This window comes from Syngnathus acus, chromosome 21 (assembly GCF_901709675.1).
Source record: "Syngnathus acus chromosome 21, fSynAcu1.2, whole genome shotgun sequence".
Lineage (NCBI taxonomy): Eukaryota > Metazoa > Chordata > Actinopteri > Syngnathiformes > Syngnathidae > Syngnathus > Syngnathus acus.
The window spans coordinates 11681978-11706842 of NC_051105.1; the positions used below are offsets into that span (position 1 = coordinate 11681978).

The window sequence follows — 24865 nt, forward strand, 5'->3', positions numbered from 1 at the left end:
AAATGCTGAGTGGCTAGTAACTCTGGTAAACCACTCGTCATAGTGGCTCGTGAACTCAAATTGAAATTCTGAAAGAAATAAAAGCACAAACTTTTTAAAATTAATTTATTAAGAAGTGTTTCTTTGTCTTGATACTTCTTTTAACAATAGTTAGACTACCATCATTTTTGTTCTGTATGGCCACTCTCAAAAGGCGATGGAAGATTAAATGTTAGCAAATGTAGATTTTGTTTGACTTGGATGCCTTCTTGTTTTGTTTTTCATATTTAGCCGAGTGGAGCTGAAGAGACTTTGTGAAATCTTCACAAGGATGTTTGCAGATCCACACAGCAAGGTGAAATTATCTGTTTAAAGTGCAATTGCAGCATACATAATGTTCTTTGTCTTACTGTATTCTATTTTTTTTATTTTCTGACACAATGTTACTCATGAAACTAAATACTATACTGTATGTCTCTTTTGCATGGCCCGCTTTGCTGTGGATTTGATAACAGAGAGTAAGTTTATTCTAACCCATTAACACAAAATTGTCTAAATATGACTATTGTTGTCAGAGTAATCAATAGTGTTGTTAATTCTTCAACATTATATATGGCGTTAGGTGTTCAGCATGTTCCTCGAGACCCTAGTGGATTTCATCACAGTACATCGAGAGGACTTGCAGGACTGGCTGTTCGTCCTTCTCACCCAATTGCTTAAAAAGATGGGGGCAGACCTGCTCGGCTCAGTCCAAGCCAAAGTCCAAAAGGCCTTAGATATCACAAGGTCTGCATGTTTTGCAAGCCAGACCTAAAATCTGTCTTAAAAATCTTCCAAGTAGAGTGGACAACATTTCTATTCTTTTTTTTTTCAGGGAGTCCTTCCCATTTGACCAACAGTTCAATATTTTGATGAGATTCATTGTTGATCAGACACAGACGCCAAACCTCAAGGTATTGTTGAAAAGTAGAAAATTAAGAATTCTGGTTGTCCATTAGTACAGTTCACTTAGCCCCACTGCTTAATTTATTGTTGTGACTTCATAGGTAAAGGTGGCTATTTTGAAATATATTGAGTCTTTGGCACGGCAAATGGACCCAACTGACTTTATCAACTCCAGTGAGACTCGCCTGGCTGTATCACGCATTATCACTTGGACCACTGAACCCAAAAGTTCTGATGTCAGGAAGGTAAGACTGCTTTCCATATTGTAAATGTCCTCATAGGATGAAAATTAAGAATTGTCTTCAGTAACGACAGTAATAAATGTCTTTATTAAATGTCTTTATTTTGATAATGTGAGATGCATTGGAAACTAAGAATAGCACAGCAAACAGTAAGAGAAAGTTTTATTTTTATTTTGTAGGTACTGTATGTCATCAAAGTGAAGTAAATATCAATACTCCATTTTTCTTTTTAGTATAAAAAAACCCCAATCCTCTCCTTACCAAACATTATTTACTCTGCCAAAACTATTGATTCTTCGAGTTCCCATGCGTATTAAAAACATGCTTTAATGTGCTTTTGTCATGCAAAGGATCATCAGTAAAGCATGTTTCTCACCATGTTTAAAGGTCCCATGCCATTTAAATCCAATTTCTTCCAAGTTTCATGCATAGCATCAAATATAAATGAGTCTGTGACAAAATTTTAGTTAGGTTTTAGAGCAAATTTGATTTTGACATCATTGTGATGGACATTTGTCACTCATCATTCAAAATCTGACCACTGCATGCTTGCTACAAGCCAAATCAATTCAGAAAAGCAAAGCAGCCGTATTTTGTGTAAAGGTAAAACTTTACATTTGCTGCCTGCCAGCATCAGAGTAGTTGAGAAATAAACCAAGAGACGGAATGTCAGTCACCAACGGATGGCCATCTTCTGGATGAAGAACGAGAAAGTTCAAAAAAGGACACGCTCAGGACGGGCGAAAGTGGCCGTCTCTGTAATAGTCACTAAACCGGTGTGTGCCGACAGACCGTCACTGATGGACACCCATTTCACTGATGACTGGCAGGAATGCACCTTGCCTGTCTCGTGTGTTTATGCTACCTTCACCGGGTGGTGACATCGACTGTGAATGCAGAGTTGTGTTCCCTTCAAGATGTGTCAAAGGTTTCTTAAAATTTCTAGGCAAGGTTGATTTAACCTTTATTTCATGTCTTTATATAAAAAAAAAAAAAGATACAACCTTGCATCTAAATATGATGGCGAAAGACTGTTGTCTTTCTGTAATGCCCATTCTGCCTTGCCGCTGTGCCCCAGACCCTACATAACTGGGTGAGTGAGGAACTAGCTGGTGGAGTCATTACTACAGCCTTACTGTCCAGTGAGGGCAACCCAGAAGAGAGGTGTAAGCAGGTAGAACCAGCTCCAACACATGACAAGTATCCAGTGCCTCGCCTGCCTCATACCTAACCAGCACTTTTAAGACTGTATGAAACAGCAAGTGGCATATCTTATTTACTTCTGCCATTATACTTTAACTGGTATGCTCTAATAACACACTTAGAATTTGAATCTGTGCTTTGTAAATTGTTAATTATTTTTTATGCAACCAGGGAATGAATAATACAAAAAAAGCCTTCGCTTTTCATGAATTGGCTTTGAGGTCATCAGAATTATTGCACAAAATTGCTTGGGAGTGCCAGTGTAGGATCTGACTAACTGCATCTTTTTGCCTGTCTTACACTCTAACAACCTTAAATGTCTGCATTGTGTTGACTTGAGTGTGATATGGACATATTCAACCTACGTTAAGGCGTTAACATGAACCTTTCAAGTGGCCTTGCATAAAGACTTCCTGCAATGCACATTCATTTCTTTCTACAGTATTATTGTCATGGAATTGTTGTTGACATTATATTGAATAGCTTAGACAGAGATGCATGTACCAAATGTTCGACCGAGTGGCGAATTTGCCCAAGACACAAAACCAACTCTGCGTTGTGTTTCTTAATTGTGGCAAGCTGTGATAGCCAGGGATACAATTTTGTTTTATCACTGTTTACTTATCGACTTGGCCATACTCTACTAAATAGTCCTGACCAACATCATTAGTATTCATGTAAAAGTCTGGAAAACCTAGAAAAGAGACAAAAAAAACTAGATTTCTTATTTTGTTAGGAGTAATTTTGTATTTTAAAATGTTCATCTGTGATGTTTTTATAGCAACGGAAAGGAGTCAACTTAAGCATAGTGGTATATTGATTGCCATATTGTGTAGCTGTTTTGACCCCTCAGATAGAGGAATCATGAAATTAGAGGATAAAGTTCTTTTAAAGTAGATTTTGAAGATAACGGGTTCTTCAGAACATTAAAAACATAGCTATTCAGCTGACATGCAAAATTGTTGCCATCGTAAAAGTTTAATGTTTTAATCTGGCTACCGGAGTGCTGATGTCATAGAGCAAGCACAAAATATTAACCTATCATATATTTATATTCTCCATATTCTGAACAAGCAACTGTAAAATTTGTCAAAACTGTACCGTGTTATGCACATTAAAAATACCTCAGCGGTTCTTGTACCATTTTGACTACTTTAAATATGGACATGTTATTCTACAATACTCAACTAAAAGAACAAATAAATTCCTTTGAATATTGAGTACCGTATTTTCCGGACTATAAGGCGCACCGGACTATAAGGCGCACCTTCAATGAATGGCCCATTTTAAAACTTTGTCCTTATATAAGGCGCACCGGCCTATAAGGCGCACCATTAATGCATCATGTCAGATTTTTAATCCAAATCAAATCAGTCTCCATTTTATCTTTTTTATTTCAACTTCAGACGTAACAAATTACTTTATAATCACAAAATAATAATCCATAATCTTTTTGATTCATGATTCATAGTCTTCAGCGGGCCACTTATGATTGATTTCATGACACAATGCTTTGGGCCAGTTTCAATTTAGGAATTTGGTCCATATATAAGGCGCACCGGACTATAAGGCGCACTGTCGGCTTTTGAGAAAATTTTAGGTTTTTAGGTGCGCCATATAGTCCGGAAAATACGGTACATATTAATTACATTTAAACAATAAAACTGTGTTAATAATTACTATTTTTTGTTCTCTCTGATTTTACGCTTTTAACAGTTGTTCTTTACAGACATCGCTTTAATAGTTGGTAGTGAAAATGTTGCCTGCCTTGATTTTAAATTAGCTTTGACGTTCGTAGTGTGTTGGTTTCTAAATAATTTTAGTCCTCTGTCTCAAAAGCAATTCCTGGTCAGTGCTTTTTTGAGTCAATATACTTCAAGATCATGAAATGCATGTGCATCTCCTCTGTGTGTCCCACTGCCCTCAGGCTGCCCAGGTGGTGCTTATATCATTGTTTGAGCTCAACACACCAGAGTTTACTATGCTGCTAGGAGCTCTGCCCAAGACCTTTCAGGATGGCGCCACCAAATTATTGCACAACCACCTGAAGAACTCCAGCAATGCAAGTAGCGGTGTGGTAAGTTGAGTGAACACTGGTAATGCAATGATATGTAAAATCTGTCAGTGTTAAGGCCACACAACAGTTTATTGCAGTGGGATAAGAAAAGAGAAAAAATTGTAAGTTAAGTTTTGTCATTCACGGGCGTCGTCATTGTCAGATGACATCACATTGTACATCACATCACATTGTAGTCCGTCTGTGAATTCGGGCTCCTTTTTTCTCCCCGACTTCACAATTCAGACCTTCCCGTTCAATGGAGTGTTCTCGTGCACATTTCCTAGTTTGAAGTCGGAGAAGTCGGAGAAGTCTGACTTTCCACTTTCCTCGAATGCAGCACTAGCCCATTCATATTGAGCCCTCGAGTGAATGCCTTGCGGCGCGGCTTTCATGTTGGCAGTAGAGGGCAGTGTTTCACTTCTTAGACCAGTGGTTCTTATCCTTGTTGGAGGTACCGAACCCCACCAGTTTCATATGCGCATTCACCGAACCCCTCGTTAGTGAAAATTTTTTTTTTTTAATTCAACACATAGATGTTTTTTACTGGTGCACAAAATGAGCCGTGCATAAACATCACCTTGTTCAAAGCACAAAACCAACACAATGCATGAACTCACAACAAATTACATACTGGCAAATCAGAATTTACATGATAAATCAGGTTTTTTGGACCTCCTCAGTAGAGGCTCTGTCGAACCCCTGAGACCGACTCACCGAACCCCTAGGGTTCGATCGAACCCAGGTTAAGAACCACTGTCTTAGACTGTTGGCCACACAGTACACCACTACTGCCAGAGATGGATACCTAAAGATACTGCATTATTCCAAACACTTTGAAATCGAGATACCATAATATTTACTTGTAAATAAGTATAAAAGGAACTCACATTTAAGGTCATTAAGAACATCAAAATGAATTGTTATTTACTAAATTTAGAGCAAATTGTAACTTTTACGAGTATGTTGTCACAAGCATGCTGGGCCAAAAGGTGACATGATTTATTGTAATTCAAACAGCCATTACCTGTTCCGGAAATTAAATTTACTCTGCTGTGTATATTTTGAGTAGCCAACTTTCCACCAGACATAACCAAATTGCACACACAAAAAGAACAAGATGATAGTCTTATCAGTCCATCCATCCATCCATTTTCTATACCGCTTGTCCCCACGGAGGTCGCGGGGGTGCTGGAACATATCCCAGCAGTCATCGAGCAGTAGGCCAGCCAATCACAGGGCACACAGAGACGAACAACCATCCGCACTCACACTCACACCTAGGGGCAATTTGGAGTGCTCAATCGGCCTACCAAGCATGTTTTTGGGATGTGGGAGGAAACGGAGTGCCCGAAGAAAACCCACGCGGGTACGGGGAGAACATACAAACTCCACACAGGGAGGAGGGCAGGAGGTGGAATCGAACCAACACCCTCCTAACTCTGAGGCGGACGTGCTAACCAGTGCTCCACCGAGCCGCCTCTTTTAATAATATATATATATATTATATTTTGAGAGCAGAAAACGTTTTTCAACCAACTTTCTGACGGCATTGCCTTTTAGGGTTCTCCAAGTAACACTATTGGTCGTATGACACCTCGCAACACGGCCAGTCGAACCAGCCCACTGACCTCTCCAACCAACTGCTCACACGGAGGAATGTCTCCAAGGTACAGTAATTTGCCTCTGCTGCAGCTCACTCCTTGTTCTAGTGGAAGTTTGGTAATTAGCCATGTGAATGCAGCTTCAGTGTGTTAAGTATAACAAAAGCGCTGCAAGTATGCTACTGAGTGAGTTGCTCAAACTGATTTGAGCACATCCCCTTTTTCATCTGTTTCATCCAACACAGGGAAAACTTCTCTCAAAAGTAAATAAATCAATGAGCATCTCTTATGTTGAATAACTGGGTTGTCAACTGAAAAAATCTGAAATCTGTCAGTCATCTGCTGATGACATCATCACCAATGCATGTTGTAGAAGCCAATTGAGCCTAACTTACCTGTGCCCTCTGCTGATAAAAATTCATCATACTTCCGTAGCTTTAAAATCAAGCATTTACACGAAACGATCTTTGCATCGAATTAAGCCCATTCAACAATATGCATTATGAGTACTGTATCTGTAGAGCATACAATATTTTGCCTGTGCAATGACGCAAGTTTGCAGTTCATTCAAGTGAAGCATTAAAATATTCTTTAAAAGCAAGTAGCCAATAACAATACTTTATCATCTGGCTTTGAGTATTGTCGTGAGAAATTAATAATTTTTTTTCATGTGAGCTTTCTAATGTTTTATTTGTAATGTTTTATAAAATCTTAGAACTCTAGTCCTGGATCTCAAGACTGGTTTCGTTTTTGACTTTTCTCTTTCTGTACACTTTTCTTTCTCTTTCTCTTTCTCCTACTAACACCACCACACCACCCACCCTCCCACCTTGTCTTGTCTTGTCTTGCGGTCTTCTCCTGTTGTTTGATTCCATCCTTCATTCTTTTACCGCTGTCTGTCCGTCCTTCCCTCCTGACCGCGCTATGACAACAGTCGGTTATGGGGTTGGGGTGTCGAAGGACTGTCAAAGCAACCCCCTGCCCCTACTCCTCTTCCTCCGCCTAACTCCACCTCTGCTGCCCCTTCTTTCAGGGTCCTGCGCAGAACACATTCACCCAGGTAATGACATGGAATGAGAAAAAAAAGAGATGAACCCAGATTCTAGCATTTCAGTTTTTTGTTGATAGTAGATTACATATTACCACTGGCTGTGATACAAAGACTTCATCATACTTCATTTATGTAGATCATTTATCTCTGTGAATAACACATTTTATGAGCCTGAGTGACTAATATCCCAAATAGCGGGCGATTAATTACATGTCCGCCTCTGATTGCACAAGCTGTTGCTGGTAGTGATGCGTGTGATTTTACTAAAATCCCAAATTCCACATTCCCCCACTGTAACAGCCTGCGGACTACTAAACTAACAGTGAATATGATACAAGAGTTAATAGTTTAAATCTTCTCAACAAACTACACTAATTAGCTTTGTCATTCTCTCTTTTTTTCCTTCCTTGGTGGACGTGGTTACACCTGCCTTTCAGCTGCACTGTATGAAGACACAAAATTGAGAGAGTGAAATTTGTCTCGTGTTTGCTAAATCCCATTGTTCATTATCAAATCAACTTCATATACTTTTCCTACAATGCACAAAATGAACTGCTCAGAATCCAGGTTGTGCCCGGTTAACAGATCAGCTTGCTTGTGTACGTGCGCAGCCAAGTCTATGCTTCTTTTTACGTTCGCAAACCTTTCCTAAATCAGGCCCTCCACACTATTACTAACCCACAACACTTTTGGAAAATTAACAATGTTCAGACTTCACTATCATTATTTGTATGGTAACAAAACATCAACGGATTACCTGTCATTTTAATGTATTTTTTGTTTGATTTTTGTGTTAGCGTGATGGAGTATGACACTGAGAACATGAACTCAGAGGACATTTATAGCTCACTCCGTGGTGTCACTGAGGCCATCCAAAGCTTTAGCTACCGCAGCCAGGAGGACCTGAATGAGTCAATCAGACGAGAGGGCAAGCGAGATGATGCAGTAAGTTATTGTGTTTTGGAATAGGAAAATCACTTTTCATTCATTTTTGAGAGTTAGCAAACAACAGCGCAACGATTACTTTTTTATGCACTACAGAATGTTTTTTTTTTCTTAATTATTGCTGTGATCAAAGCCAGTAAAGATGATGAAATCTCATCATCTTTAATGGCTCACATGGCTAATCTCAATCTTTAATTACAATTTGGTAACCAATAAAAGACTGCCACCCATAAAATTGGCATTTATTACTCTTTTCACTACTCATGCTTAATGTTTGAGGTTTTTGAGTGGCAAAATCTGTAAAATAGTAAAAGTAACTTTTCCAAAATGTTTTCTTTTTATATTTTATGTGTGTTCTTTTAACATATGAGCATTTAAATAATGATATGGTGTGGGATGATTTCAGTTAGGACTGTGGGTCGCGATACCATGAATGCCAAAAGGCAGTAAAGAGAAAATGAAGCTTCAAGATGATTCATGAACCAGTTGTGTTTGTTGAGTCCTCTCGATGAGACTTTGTGTTGACCATAGGGCTGAAAGCACACTTTCTTGCCATTTCTTAAACCCCTTTCTTTAAACTACCAAAATGTACCTTACCATGATGCAAGATTAAATCTGGCCAATTAACTGTGTTTGGGCAATTGTAGAATGTTTCATTTCTATGCACAATAAGACCATTACACAGTGTGTTATGTTTGTGCCATGTGTAGCTGAATGCCCTCTACCCCAAAGTCGGATAGTTTGTATGAATGGTTGTGAAATTCTGGCACTTGTATTGAAGTAGTTTTTTTAAAAAAAGGTATTACCTACTTTGTTACTGTGTACCCCTTGTTATATACACTAAACTGCATGTTAAATTACAATTATTACATTTTGAACTCTACAGACTGAGTTGCACATTCATGTGACGATTTCTTTCCTCCATGTTTTCATATAAATCTTATGCACAGTTACCGTCAATGGAAGATAGAGTACATGGAAGTTGGGTGAACTGACATGACTAACAATGAAGAAATTTATGTGTATAAAAAGCTGATGTTACATTATTTTTTAACATGCTCTCTGTCATCACTCCTCGTGTGGTGCTTTTATAGGCCGGGAGAGAAGGAATAGCTTCAACGCCTGGTTCAGAAGCTCGCCTGGGCTTGGATGTACCAGAAGGGGGTCGTACTGCTTTGGACAACAAAACTTCACTGCTCAATACGCCATCACCGCGTTCCTTCTCTGGGCCAAGAAGTCGGGAGTTTGCGCCTTACGGCCATGGTGAAACAATCTGCACCTACGACAAGAGTGCCCTAAAGGAGGCTGTTTTTGATGATGACGTGGAACAGTTTCGTGACTGTGAGTTTGATTTTTTTTTATTCATATAAAGTACCAAACAAAGTTTTACACCACCAAAATCTTTGTTGTTTTACTCATCTTTTTAAAATGTTGTTGAGGCTCTAGATAAAGAAACATTGCTGCTTCCAGAATAACAACATTTCTTTTAGTCATCCTCCATAGCCTGCTAACTAAGTCCTGCAATAAGTGTTGCATTTACGTTGTTTTACGTTGTCGACAAATTTTGTAGTTTGTACTTTAAGTCATTGTAAATAGTTTCAGTTTAATATACATATACGTAGTAAATATTCAAATAAATAAGTTGCCATATCCATTAATTAATTTTAATAAACTTAAATTCATAAAATTAATTCAAACTATTTTTCCAAGTAATTTGATATTAATTTTAGTTTAATACGTGTACATCGGTTCCTGCTGCTAATACTATTGAGTACCGTAATTTTCGGACTATAAGTCGCTCCGGAGTACAAGTCGCATCAGCCATAAAATGCCCAAAAATGTGAAAAAAAACATATATAAGTCGCTCCAGAGTATAAGTCGCATTTTGGGGGGCAATTTATTCGACAAAATCCAACACCAAGAACAGTCATGAACGAGCAACAACAGGCTAAACGATAGGTATGCTAACGTGACATAAACACAAACGAAGAGCTGAGAACGGCCCTGACGTAAAATTCAGAGTTATTAAAAAAAATATTACATAAATAACACGTTAATAAAACCATCTGTGTCACTCCAATTCATTAAATCCATCGATCGTCCTTTGTCAACAATGCGTGCGCGCCGCTTGCACTTCAAAATATTCCACAGGCCCATATAACAATATATAAATTATATATCAAATAACTATTATATAAGAAATAATGTTATCAAACCATCTGTCACTCCAAATCATTAAATCTATCGATCGTCCTTTGTCAACAATGGGTGCGCGCAGCTGACGGCGCTTGCACTTCAAAATATTCCACAGGCCCATATAACGATATATAAATTAGATACCAAATAACTATTATATAAGCAATAGTATTATCAAACCATCTGTGCACTCTAAATCATTAAATCCATCGATCAAATTCCTCGTCCTTCGTCAACAACGCCGCGCGTGCGCCCTGACGTCAGCCTCGTCGTCATTCCACAGATCTACTATATAACTATATTGTAGCGTTAACAAAGTTCAAGGAAAGACGTGGGTTTGGTAAACGGCTCTTTATTTAACAAAACAAACTTCCAGGCGTGTGGCGGCGTGGACTTCCAGCCACGGAAGTGGAAGAGAGCTCCATAGAATAGGACCGGGCGTGCGTAAAAGCCATGACCGAGCCCCATCCACCGTCCCCGGACAGCCACCCGGCCGAGCGCCGGCCCTCGACTTCCATCCACGGAGGTGAAAGACAGCTCGGTAGAGTAGGACCGGGCGTGCGTAAAAGCATTGTCCGAGCCCCATCCACCGTCCCTGGACAGCCACCCGGCCGAGCGCCGGCCCCCGACTTCAATCCACGGAAGTGAAAGAGAGCTCCGTAGAGTAGGACCGGGCGTGGGTAAAAGCCATAATAGTTTTTCAAACCTTCTGTGTCACTCCAAATCCTTAAATCCTTCAAACTCTTCGTCCGCCGTGTCACTTAGAAACAAAGCCGCTAATGATGCCGGTAGTACGTGGGGCCCTTCGTCATCTTTGTCATCCCGTGATCAATCTTTGTCCTTTATGTAAACAACCGCCGCACCACGCCGTGTCGCGCTGCTGACGTCACTTGAAATTCAAATTACAGTAATCCCTTGCTACATCGCGGTTCGTTTATCGCGGTTTCACTTTTTTTTTTTTTTTTTTTTTTTTTCAGATTTTTGAAAATCTTTGGAAAAAAACACATAAATCGCTCCTTATTATAAATCGCCCCCCCCCCCCACCCAAACTATGAAAAAAAACGCGATTTATAGTCCGAAAATTACGGTACGTTTTTTTTTTTTTTTTCCCTGCTGATTAAAATTTAGAGGCTTCTGCTCAAACATGTTCTACTTCATAAACTCTTATTGTATTAGTTGGGTGTCATTTTTTTTCCGGAATTGCAGTAATATGCTGATTGGACAGTGTTATAAGAGAAACAGTTGGAATGTAGACCCTCACAACATGTTTAGGTCTCACAAGCCAGACAGCCAACCTCCCTCACTATCTTCCTATCCTTTGCTCATTTTCTCACCCCCTAAATCGTCCTCATCGTATGACCCCGCTCATCTCAAAACACATCCATTATGACGACTAAACTTAACATTTTCCCTGTTTGATTTTAAATCTCTGAGATTATTTGGGTTGAGAATGAGTTTCATATTTTATTTTTAATTATGTGAGGCACATTGTGTATAAAATGTACAATAGAAATAAAAGTGCTTTGCCTGGACCTTGCCTTGCCCTAAAGCCTCTGGCAACTTTCCTCAGAGGAACAGTAAGGGATAAACCCATCCACCGCGATAAGCTCAAGAGGTGTATGGAATTTGAATTCTGTTCGTTGGAATAAAAAACAACAAAGCACATGTAGATATTTTCCAGAAAAAGTTTTTTTTTTTTTTTTTTGCCAATGTAGGGCGTGGATGTGGCATGTGTGTGATTGTTCAGAAGCGTACAAGTTCTGCATTAATTTGAGCCATGACAAACCCTTAATGTGTAATAACAATCACTACTCCCCCGTTGTTGTGACATACAATCAAACGTGTGTCTATTGTCACCAGAATCTGTTTCCCATCCTTCACCCTCATGTCTCCTCCACTCCTCTCCCCTTTAGGCCGGCGCAAAGAAAGTGGCGAAAATACAATGATGCTCTCTGGTAAAGATTCCGTCGCCGTATGACTCTTTGCTGAGTGTTTGGAAAATTTCACTGCTCGATGACAAAACAACTATTCTAATTCCTTTTGCTTTGTGTGTGTTTGCCCTTGCTCATCTTCCTCAACTGGCACCCCTTACTTTATCTCTGCTTGTGACATTATGACTCTGTCCTTATTTTACTTATGGTCAGAGCCGTCTCGCCTATTAGACAATACAGGGCAAATGCAGCGGGCAATGTGGTCTCCAGGAGAGGCCCCAAAACTAGGGGTAAGGGGTGGAGTATTAACTACTAATAACTACTTAACCACTAGGTATAAAATAATAAATGTTGGAAAACCTTATTCTCCTGAAAAAGTTCTATAATGATGTGCTCAAGTTCTAAAATAAGGATTGGTCATGATACTTTACAATTTAAATCATTACAAAATATTTTTAAAGACAAAAACAAAGGTTTATTTTTGCAACGATTTGTGTTCATTTTGGTTAGTTTTGTGCAGAGACAACGATTTAGTTTAGTTATCGTTTTTCAAAACACATTTCCAACTTTTATTTCATCAATAAATGCGTTTATTTACTTTCATTTTCGTTAATTTGTTCGTTGTCATTGACAATTACCTTTGTAGTCAGTATAACGGGCCATGTACTCATCAATTTTTTTTCCGGAATTTATGTTATGGAGGATTTTAGAGGCATTTGAAGTGCTCACTCCATTTTATTTATTTATTTTTTTAGAAAATTCTGCCAAGATAGCAACCCTTTGTCACATTGCAACCCTTAGACAGCACATCACAATTGCCATGATCAATCACAATATATTGATTGATCGTGACATATATCGATTATTCTGTTCTAAATGTACAATTAAATGTATGTAATAAAATTAAAAGTGGACATTGTTTTCCCTCATACACATATTGTATCTTTTAGTTCATTGATACAGTAATTTTATAGTAATTCATAGTTGTTGAGGTTAAAATATGTATTACTTCACTATATAGTTAGTTATAGTATGTAGTTATAGTTTTTCTGGGTAGCATTGCTGTTTTATATTGGTGACAATTACAGTACATCTTTTCAAAAATTAATAGTTTAATTAGAACATGAAACAGTCCATCGACTCATGCCCATTTTGTTACTTGAAAATTACAACTAGTCACCATTCCCGACAAATATGTTTATTATTTTTATATTTCATATTACAAAATTGGGTTACGATGATGCCTTGGTACAACATTGTATGCTTTCATTTTAAGTTTTATGCAGCTTGTCATTAGTGACATAGGTTTTCTGCAAGCAAGCTTTCCACCTTCTGGAGTTACTGAATAAAACACGCCACACATCGAAAAAAAAAGTGACTCAGTGACAAGAGGGGCATCAGCTCAGTTCTGGGCGTACCCATGCATACACCTTGGAGAGCTGTTGCACCCTTTCTCACTGCACGTTCCCCTCTCAAAGCAGGGAAAAGGTGGTGGTACCTCAGTCCAAATGACTCCTCATCTGTTCTCCTTAAACATTGTATGTAGTGTGTATAAAGGCTGCAGTGTATTAAATGAGAGTAATTTATACAAGGAAGTATCTGCTGAATTACTCATGTACATGGCTTTTCAAAAAAGGGACGTGAATTAATCGGTTTAAAAAAACTGCTGCGCTTAAAAGTAATTAAATCTTCAATGTGCTACTTTTGACATTCCTAATACATACGTGTGTGCGTGTGTGTGTGTGTGTGTGTGTGTGTGTGTGTGTGTGTGTGTGTGTGTGTGTGTGGGTGTGTGTGTGTGCATATGTGTATTTTAAGGTACAAGTCTTAAGATAAAAACTGTTTTGCTGCAATTCTTTCTTCTCTTGGTGAACAGTTGGTCAGGACAACTCTGACATGGTCGCCGACCTGCTTAAGGAATTGTCCAATCACAATGAACGCTCGGAGGAACGTAAAGGTGCCCTGGTGGAGCTTCTGAAGATCACGCGAGAAGACAGCCTGGCTGTGTGGGATGAACATTTTAAAACTATCCTTCTCCTTTTGCTCGAAACACTGGGTGATAAAGATGTAAGTAGCCTAATATCTTATTCTTATGATGCAATTTTGAGGACACTTAGCAGCTATTATCCTGCCTTAAACCCCACAGCTCAGGGTCCGTATATATGTACAGGGTCCGGCAAAATGATCTGACACATTTGTAGGTTTAATAAAATGCAAATAAATTAAAGAAACAAAAAAGTTTTTTTTTTTTCTTTTTTTCGAAAAGTACCGTATTTATTCTAATTATCGCCCATATTCTAATAATCGCCCAGTGTGTGTTAGCGGTGACATAAATAAAAAACATTGATACCTCTAATTATCGCCCATGCTGCTAAAAATTCCCCCCAAAACTTACGTTTTCCTCCGCGACCGCATGCCGACGTCATTGCGCAAGTTTAAATATGACCGATTTGACAGCACGTCGAATGTCCCTTTTAAATTGTTTTTCTCCATAAACTACGATACAATTACACTCGTCACTCCGCTACAATGTCCTAACACTATTACGTTATCGGGACTATTACGTTATCGGGGCGTGCGCTCGAACAAGACGATCGCGATAACATGACGTGCGCAACATGTGATGTGCGACGGTAACGTATCGCATCGATGGAGCGTCAATTGCCGCACCCCGCTGTTAGAGGTAGATCAAAATAGCCGCTGTTCTAGTGTTAAGAACACCAGTGAGATGCAGCTATTGCATACTACATAAGGAAAATAGACATATTATCGCCCATTTCAGTGCCCCTTGGCGATCGGACAAAAAGTGTTTTCTATTAATCGCCCACCCCCCCTGTTGGACATAAACCTTCTCTAATTATCGCCCTGGACGGTAAATATATAATGCCATTTTGTTTTGTTTCGTTTAATTTTCGTTTCGTTTTTGTTATTTCGTTATTTTGGTCTTACCGCTGCCACATTGTCTGGAGTCCTGGCGGTGCGAGGTCGGCCGGTTGATTTTCGTTTCAATGCTGATCCACTGGCTCTGAAGTTAGTGACCCATAACAAGATCGTGTTTCGAGCAGGTACTGGATCATGTCTACCAAGTCTGAAGCGCAAACGGAACGTTTGTTGTGTTGCAGTTACAGATTCGTTCTTGATTAACGTTTCCACAATGAAAGCGCGATGCTCACCGGTCCAATTCATGTTAGCAACTGAAACGAAACGAAAATGAAATGAAACGAAATTTTGCCGGACTCTGTTGAATCCTAGTGCGAACATAACTCATCGTGACACATTTCGGAAGAGCTCACCGACAGTTCTAAAGCAACTATTGGTCAACTTTTTGAATTAAATGTACTTTGTCAATGTACTTTAGGCAATTGGTGACGATGACTTATTGAAGCTTTTCCTTTATATGTTTAACTTGACTGAAAAAAATATGGGAAAACAATGCAATGAGTAAAAAAACAACATTAAAACCAACACAAAAATAAAACCCAGATGGTTACAGATGTGATTTACTCTGTAAATTGAAAATAATGAAAGTAATAAATACCATGTAGTACATCTATTTTCTAGCTTTTTTTCCAGTTTCAGGTGAGCTGTCTTTTTCTTAGACAGTTGCTTGAAGCATTGGTTTTGAAACAAGCACCCGGAATTAGCTTTAGGGTCAATAAAGTGTCCAACTAAAGACTCATAGCTATTGTTTTTAATATACTGTAAGTCAGTCTTATTAATACTGTCCTGTGGAATGTGGACTTTTTAAAAATGGTAAATATTTCCTATTTCTGCTAGCATACTATCCGAGCCTTGGCGCTGCGTGTGCTGAAAGAAATACTCAAGAACCAACCAGCTCGGTTCAAGAATTATGCGGAGCTTACCATCATGAAGACCCTGGAGGCCCACAAAGATTCTTACAAAGAGGTGTACTGTTGCTCCACACAGAATGTATAAATTTATATGTATTAGCGATAGCCTTATTTATTTATTTATTTATTTTTAATTTTTTTTTAATATTTAGACAAACTCAGTTCCTCTAGTTTGATGTGCATTTAAAAAGAAAAAAGAAAACACCTTTGTGGAAAGAATACCACTGCAACGCACAAAGGGAAACAGATACTTCTATTATTATTATTATCCATCCATCCATTTTCCGTACCGCTTTATCCCCACGGGGGTCGTGGGCGTGCTGGAGCCTATCCCAGCAGTCATTGGGCAGTAAGGCGGGGGACACTCTGATCCGGTTGCCAGCCAATCACAGCTTTTCAATTATAGTAATCATAATATATAACGAGGAGTCAGTGTTGAGGCACTGCGAGTGCCTTGTAGAGAGAAAAACACTGGAAAAGGAAAAGCCCATTCACTCAGACATATGATCTCACCATCCATCCATCCATTTTCTGTACCGCTTTGTCCCAACGGGGATCGCAGGCGTGCTGGAGCCTATCCCAGCTGTCATCGGGCAGGAGGCGGGGGACACCCTGAACCGGTTGCCAGCCAATCACAGGGCACACAGAGACGAACAACCATCCGCACTCGCACTCACACCTAGGGGCAATTTGGAGTGCTCAATCGGCCTACCAAGCATGTTTTTGGGATGTGGGAGGAAACCGGAGTGCCCGGAGAAAACCCACGCAGGCACGGGGAGAACATGCAAACTCCACACAGGGAGGGTCGAAGGTGGAATCTAACCCGCACCCTCCTAACTGTGAGGCGGACGTGCTAACCAGTACGTCACCGAGCCGCCTATATATATGATCTCCCCATTTTATATAAATAGCTATATACTACATATTAGAGGACTTTTTTTTCCAGGAATCCCTTGGATCGCGGTAATCCTGTGGGACTTGTTTATTAATTTATTTATTTGTTTGTTTCATCTGTTTATCCATTCATTTATTTTGTTGTTTGTTTGTAGCCTAACATTATTTCACGATGCCTGGTTTGGAGATTAAAATGTGTTAAAAACAAGAGGACAATGATGCATTTAGCATCATGCCGTGGGAAAGGAGCTAATATCAGGTCCCCTTCAAACGTGTGTTGTGCTTAAAGGACAAAGATGATGTATTTTTATCTGGTTCTCTTCATGTAATTTTTCAGGTGGTGCGTGCAGCCGAGGAAGCTGCATCAACATTGGCTGGATCCATCCATCCAGAACAGTGTGTCAAGGTGCTGTGTCCAATTGTGCAGACAGCCGATTACCCAATCAACCTGGCTGCCATCAAGATGGAAACCAAAGTCATTGAACGCATTCCCAAGGACTCACTAATACAACTGCTGGTGGACATCATCCCGGGACTCTTGCAGGTTTGCGAATGTTTTTAGCCACTTACCCATCTAAGTCAGCCTTTTTCATGGCTTGCTGACCTGTGGAAGCGCTGAAGTTGACGTGGCCATTTTTCCAGCTTTCTGTTTTCTTGTTGTTTTTTTTTATCAAAAGGCAATCATATTCAATAATATAAGGAATTTTCTTGCTGTCCTCAACATACATTTAACGATGGCAACTTCTTTCTGAAAGGCACATGAATTTAGACTGTACTGTCACCCATTGATTCACCGGTTTACCAGGAAATGCAGTTTGAAAATGGCATTTACTCAGTCAAGACACATTGTGAACTCGCCATAGACCTCACATTTTTGTCATGCGATTTTGCTCAACTTGCTTAACTTTTTCGAAAATGATTCTAGCAAAAAGTTGATTTTCATACAACGTCAAACATACAGTACATGTTCAGCATTGACAGCTTCAAATCACTTAAATTACCTTCTTATGAATTGTGGAAGGATGATAATAATTTTAACGTGTAAATGCATGAAAACTAACAAAATGTCAAGTTAAGAAATCCCTTTTATGATATTTTATTAATAATGTTATTATTATTATTAGTAGTAGTAGTAGTATTACTACTACTAAATGTTTTGTTTGGGATAGGCTCCAGCATAGCCGCGAACCTTGTGAGAATAAAGCGGTTTGGCTAATGGATGGAGGTACCATAGCAAGCTCCAAGTATTTTGACAGCACTGGAGAGGCCCATTTAATAATAATAATAATTCATTAAATTTGTATCGCGCTTTTCAAAAACCCAAAGACGCTTACAGGGAACAAGGCAAAGACATACAGGGGGGTAGGGAGACGGCGAAGAGACAATGGGATAAAGTTAAGAAGAGGACACCAGGGGAGGTCATAGGCTTGAGAAAAGAGGTAAGTTTTTAGACAGGACTTAAATATGGGGAGTGAGGGTGAGTCACAGACAGATTGAGAGAGAGAGTTCCAGAGTCAGGGTGCTGTGCAGGAGAAGGCTCTGTCACCGAAGGATTTGAGTTTAGATTTTGGGACTGTCAGACGTGAAGTATTGGAGGATCAGAGGGGACAGTTGGGGCGGTAGGGGATCAGGAGGTCGGATAGGTAAGGGGGAGCCAGGTGGTGAAGGGCTTTGACATTTTGATTTGAGGAATGATTTGTCTCAAGCAATATTTGTCATCTGCTACTTCGCACACTCCTTGTTTTCCTTGCTCACGTGTATGTGTATTTGCATTATTGTATGGCGGCACTGCGTGATACCTGTGTCTCATTGCAGGGCTATGACAACACAGAGAGCAGCGTTCGCAAAGCCAGCGTGTTCTGTCTGGTGGCTATATACTCGGTAATTGGTGAGGAGCTCAAACCCCATCTGGCACAGCTCACCGGCAGCAAGGTACTGACCACTACAAAACATTGTTTAGCTGCATGTCAGTGGCGGGCACTACATTTCGAACCTGGGCCTTCAAATGTTCCCACTTAAGTGACATAATCCACCTCTGTCAAGTCCTTTTACAAAATAAATGTTTTATATTAATTCATGGCTAATTCTACAAAACTAAAACATGTATGTCTAAGAAATTGAATAGTTTATTGCAACACATATTGCTTGTGTCTGTTAAAAAAAACTTGGAAAGAGGCCCAAATCAAAGCACAATTACCTTTCAAATTCAAGTCCCTTTTCGCCATTAAAATTCAAATCTAAGAACACTGCACAAGTGCAACTTGTCGAGTTTCTGTATGAATGTGTTGTGTCCTTGTTTGTTTGCAGATGAAATTACTGAATCTGTACATCAAGCGGGCCCAGACCACAAACAGCAATAGCAGCAGTTCCTCAGATGTCTCCTGTCACAGTTAATGGAGAAATCTTTAGCTGGAAATCATGCAGATGAACGTCGCCATCCATCCCGTGGGCCCAATGACTTAAAATATCACATCCTCCTCTTGAAATCACTTTTTTCTTTTCTTTTTTAGCACGCTTGTTCTGAAAACATTGGAATGTAGTTTGGATATGGAGCTATCTCTTTTCTACCTTTGTAGATCCCGTACCAATCATTATTGTGTACTATTCACTGTTATGTTTCGCCTTTATTTAGCGCTTTAGCTAAATAAAACTTGTTGGTAAAATAAAATGAATAAAAACAAATACTGTATATATAAAAATGATTTAAATCAAATGAGAAAAAAGCATTAGTACTGTATTCTAATTTCAGGTAGTATTTTAAGTATACCGGCGCACAGAGATGCCTCTGCGTTGAATGTTTTTTTTTTTTATATATAATTTTAAATGGCAAGTGGCTTCAATTGATTGAATCCCCTCTGTGTAGAAAGTACAGTGTAATGTAAAACATGTTTTTCTCAAGATGGAGTTGTGTGTGAGACTGCTGTTCCAACTTGAGTGAAAAGAGAGTTTGTAAATATTGCAATAGTCTTTTCTAGCTGGGAGTTGGGAGAGACCAACAATATGACGCTGCAGCCTTGCTCATGTCATGCACACAGTAAGCTTCTTCACGGCGACTGCAGCGACTGACTGGCATGTACAAAACTGTAAACTATCAGCTTATGAAAACTGTGAATATTGCGGGTGGGGGTGGATACTGACCCTTGTAAAGATGCAAGCAGTTTTCTCCAGTGTGTAACGACAGCCTCTACGGTAATGAGATGCACCACACGTTAGTTTGTTTGGACACCTTTAGACCTCTGCTTTGCAGCATTTTTGTTAAATCTAAGTTGCCTGTGTTGGATTTTTCCACGTTAGCCTGCATTTAACTTGCAGCACATTGTCTGTGTGAAGGGCCCAGGTTATTGGCTGTTCAAGTGCACTTGCAACATTGTATTACTCACTTCATTACTTCAATATGTGTTTGGTCGACATACCTTTCGGACAGATTGTTTTAATTTTAGCATCTAATTTACAGTAAGGTATGATGAAGCTTTAAATGTTTGCAAAGTCAACTACTTTTCTTGGGTTAACTTAAATGTGATAATATAGAATACAATCTACTTTTTGAAATTCAGCTGCTGTACAACGCCTCTCTACTTGATGTGATGAGTGATGTGACAGAGAATCCCAGGCAAATAGGCCCGTTCTTCTGACTCAAGTAAAATGAATGAATATAATTTTCGCTGAAACGTTGTTTTTTGTTTGTTTGTTTGTTTGTTTGTTTGTTTGTTTGTTTGTTTGTTTGTTTGTTTGTCTTTTAAGAATATCACATTAGAGGTACCGAAAGTGACGTGTAGCCCTCATACAGGCTATTACACTTCTTTAATTTAACTAGTCTTACACTTCTTTAATTTGACATCTTTTGAGGGTTTAAATAATTGCCAAGCCTGTTTGCTGTCAAATGAAAAATAATTTTGTCAGACTTTTACTCTGTGTACAGGGGAGTCAATTATTACTCTGTCCATACACGGGTGAGGCAGTATTCTAATTTCAAACCATTATTTTTTGTTTTATTTTATTTTACCATGCAAAATGTGTGCCCATATTTATTTTCACTTAATATTTTATTTTATTTCTTTACATTGTACAGAAGGATGTTTTTGTTAACAACCACCCTTGATAGACTTGCAACAATCAAAATTGTTTGCTTGCATAATAAACAGACTTGATGATCTGGAATTTTCTGGCTGGTCATTTCGGTACTGTCAGCATAGGCATTTGCAAGAACATGCATCTAGCCTGTGATTACATTAGGTGGAGTCTTACTGTTAGGGCGCCAACTTCGAACAAGAGTGAAAAGGATATTGACTGAACAGAATCAGTGGTGGTGAGAATGAAGGAGTGGATCTTCGAATGATTGCACCTGTACCTGATGATTGGTGACATAAATGAAAATAAAGAACCCCCGCCCTTTACTATTATTATTATTATCATTATTATTATTATTGTATTGAAGTGTGTACTATTACCGTGTTCCGAAAGTGTGTAACAATTCAGGTCATACTTGTATTGTCCATATGAGGGTGCGCAAGGCACAGCTGCTACTGAAACAATACTGTACTGCTGTTTGAGTGCAGGCCTTAAAGCAGTGATTCTTAACCTGGGTTCATCATTATCATGTCACACACCAACATGATAATGACAGAAATTGACTCCTACAGTACTAAGACCACAGGCCAGTCATTTTCAACAATAAACATTGTGTGCACTCTCTCACCCACACAAACTCTCAGTTCAACAAAGTCCACAAACGAAAACATAATAATTTACAATTTTTCACTTACTATGCATGTTGCATAGTGCATTCCTTGCCTTGAACAATCGTCTTCAAATCTGGCTTGCATCTCGAAGCTGTCACGTCTCGTCCCCAGCCGTTCCACTACGTGTCTGTTGTCATGGTTTCTGTCTGTGTGCTCGCTCCTCCCCTCCTGTGTGTCCATGATTAGTTTGATTATTCTCACCTGCATCTTGTTACCTGTCGTGTATATAAGTCCTGTCTGCCCCTCACGTCCCGTCAGATCATTGTTGTTGTCTTAATGTCTGCATGTCTTTTTGTTGCACATCTTTGTCGGTCAGTCCTGTAGTTGGTTTTGTTTATTAAGTCATGTCAGTTTGCCGAGTCTGTTAATTTGTGTTCTCCAATAAACCCTGGTCCAAACTGCATTTGGTCGCCCTGCTCCATCCGATCCGTGACAGAAGCAATTCTTTTTGTTGGATGTCTGATATCATTCGTTTCAGTTTGTCGTTTTCAGGCGACAAGATTTCAACACCGTCACTGAGGCATTTTTTAACGAACTCCCCTTCATTGTATGGCTTTTTAGCCCGTGCAATGTTCCAAGCCAGTTGATGCGATGCAAGCGTGACAGTCTCTGAGTGCTTCGTAATTTTTGGGAAAAACTGTACCTGTTTTTCTGCCTGACTTTTCAAAGTGTTCAACTTGCGTTTGCGAAATTTAGTCCCATTTGGAAAGTCCTTATCGATATTAGCATGAAGTGGCGTTGAAGATTTGAAGCTTTGAAATGCGTTAATGACGTCTGACATATCAGGCAGAATGGCTTGCCATTGCGTTCAACAAAAAAATATAAAATTTCCCACTTTGTTAAAAACGTCCTGTGTTCATCTTCATATTTTCGTTTAGCTGTGTATTTTCTCCCTGCCATTTTGAGAGCGAAATTGACACTGTTTCCTAGAATGGGTTTGCCCCTCCTCCTTTGCGGGATTTCACCTCATGCGCATACGCGTTTGAATACTTGATTTGACTTTATTAATTCATGCTTTCAGTGGAGCCAAAAAAAAAGGCCCGACTGAAGAAACAGCAGAACTTTACAATAACAGTAAAATATTAAATGTTTAAAAACATGTTTTTCAAGGCAGCGGAGCATGGAAAAAGTTCTGGGCATGGAAAAGGTATCAGTTTTGGTGGCCATGCTGTTTTGCTTGTCTAAATAATGTCATTATACAGTCTGACTGCAGTATACAATGTGGAGTTTCTCAGCCTCAAGCGAAGCAACACGCACAAAAAAACAACAACACAAACACAAATGTTGATATGAACGTAAAAGAGCAGTATGAAATCAGGCAAAGAGCCGTAGGCGGCTCGCGAGCCGCGGGTTGGCCACACCTGATCTATGTCTTGATTTTGAAAAACATAATTCTATTCTTCACTAAAGAGGGGTTCGGTGAATGTGCATATGAAACGAGTGGGGTTCGGTACCTCCAACAAGGTTAAGAACCAGTGCTTAAAGCCTTGCAGATTGACGTATCAACAATTACATGAAAGGACCCATTTCATGCTGAATCAACTTTTTTTTTCCGCTTTTAGTTGTGATAAAATGCTAATTCATCACAAAACCACCCACAGTGTTGTTTCCTCCAGTCACTCATCTTGGATTATTCCTGCTCTCTTGGCACCGCCCGATCCGAGGACACAAATGTGTCTTTTAAAACAAAAAAAAACAAAAAAAACTTTATTAGAACAGAAAAGGACCATTTGTAACTATCAACACAAACACAATACCAAAAATATATTCAGTGCAAATTTTGTGAAATGTTGGGCATATTTTTTACCTTGGCAATTTTGCGAAAACGCAAGCGCTCATCACGTGAATATTTGGAATATGTCAAAAGTGGAATGGAGTGAATCGGATGAATTATGTGGAAGTAGTAATTATAAAGTTTTGGTGTAGAATAACATAAGCCTTCGTGGTGTAGAATAACATAAGTGTGAAGACCTTTGCCTTCACACCAATAAAGGACAGGAATAATGTGTTTCACACCTTCACACAATAATGAAGTACAGCAATAACATACGTATGTGTGAAGCAGTGACGTGCGGTGAGGTTCATGACTGGGGAGGCAGGGTCTCCTGCCGGTGGGACATGCCCGGAACACCTCCCCAGGGAGGCGTCCAGGAGGATGAACTATGTCTAGTCGGAACTTTTCTGCCTCGCACACCAGCTCGGGCTCCTTTCCTGCCAGAGAGGTGATATTCCATGTGCCAAGAGCCAGCTTCTGCAGCCAGGAATCGGACCGCCAAGGTCCCCGCCCTTGGCCGTTGCGTAGCTCACTTCGCACCCGACCCCTTTGGCCCCTCCTACAGGTGGTGAGCCCATGGGAAAGGGGACCCACGTTTCCTTTTCGGGCTGTGCCCGTTCTGGCCCCATGGGCGAAGGCCCGGCCACCACGCTCGCCTTCGAGCCCCCACTCCAGGCCTGGCTCCAGAGGGGGGCCCCGGTGACCCGCGTCCGGGCCAGGGAAAACGAAATCCAATTTTGTCAATCGTCATAAGGGGTTTTTGTGAGCCGTGCTTTGTCTGGCCCCTCACCTAGGACCCTTTTGACATGGGTGACCCAGCCAAGGTCATAAAGCCCCAGAAAAACTTGGCTGCTAGGATCATTAGGACACGCAAACCCCTACACCACGATAAGGTGACGACTCACAGAGGGGTAAATCACATTTATTTTGAGCTAAACTCAAGTCACTCATCATTGAATGCAAAGGTTAAGACATCATCCTGTTGTAAAAACAGAGTCAGTGAATCAGGATAATGAACTGTGATGATTTCCTTGCAATAAAGTAACATATGTTCACATATGTTATTGTGAGAAGCCGAAGGCCTTCACACCAGGGACGTGCGGTCAGTGGAGGCATAGGGGAAAAACAAATTCAAATGTTTTTATTATAGTCATTTTCCTTTTAATTTCAATAGTTTTGTATCATTTTGAATCAAAATTGCTGAATTTTTATAGTTATTTTAAAACCGAAGACGATTCGGTCGGAGGAGCCAACTTCCTGCCTAGCCTCCTCTGAGGATTGCGTAATCACACGGCTGGCTGCCTTTGTTGACAGACTATGCAGTTAGACTGAACTGCTCTCTGTCTTTATGTCCCTGTTTAAGTGTTCAAACACTGTGGCTATACTAACTAATTTACGTAGTTAAGCTGACGTATATAATATCTTGTATTTTTTGTCATCTGTCTGTAACGTCAT

The 24865-nt window shown here is 39.7% G+C and overlaps 1 protein-coding gene across 42 annotated transcripts in view; it reads left to right on the plus strand.

Moving 5' to 3' along the window:
- Positions 1-21055, plus strand: part of clasp1a (cytoplasmic linker associated protein 1a) — a 71927-nt gene extending 50872 nt beyond the window's left edge. For 18 of the 42 annotated variants that reach the window (XM_037239288.1, XM_037239291.1, XM_037239296.1 and 15 more), the window contains 17 exons: positions 271-334; positions 495-497; positions 602-765; positions 854-932; positions 1026-1169; positions 2245-2340; positions 4297-4446; positions 5989-6095; positions 6964-7089; positions 7878-8025; positions 9120-9366; positions 12135-12176; positions 14029-14219; positions 15930-16058; positions 17235-17441; positions 18713-18829; positions 19205-21055. In XM_037239288.1, coding sequence (XP_037095183.1) covers positions 271-334; positions 495-497; positions 602-765; positions 854-932; positions 1026-1169; positions 2245-2340; positions 4297-4446; positions 5989-6095; positions 6964-7089; positions 7878-8025; positions 9120-9366; positions 12135-12176; positions 14029-14219; positions 15930-16058; positions 17235-17441; positions 18713-18829; positions 19205-19291 — 2101 coding nt within the window. In that variant the 3' untranslated portion in view covers positions 19292-21055. The remainder of the gene's footprint in view (positions 1-270; positions 335-494; positions 498-601; positions 766-853; positions 933-1025; positions 1170-2244; positions 2341-4296; positions 4447-5988; positions 6096-6963; positions 7090-7877; positions 8026-9119; positions 9367-12134; positions 12177-14028; positions 14220-15929; positions 16059-17234; positions 17442-18712; positions 18830-19204) is intronic. The other 24 variants (XM_037239315.1, XM_037239320.1, XM_037239321.1 and 21 more) reach the window with 11 other exon arrangements.
- The last annotated feature ends 3810 nt before the right edge of the window (positions 21056-24865 follow it).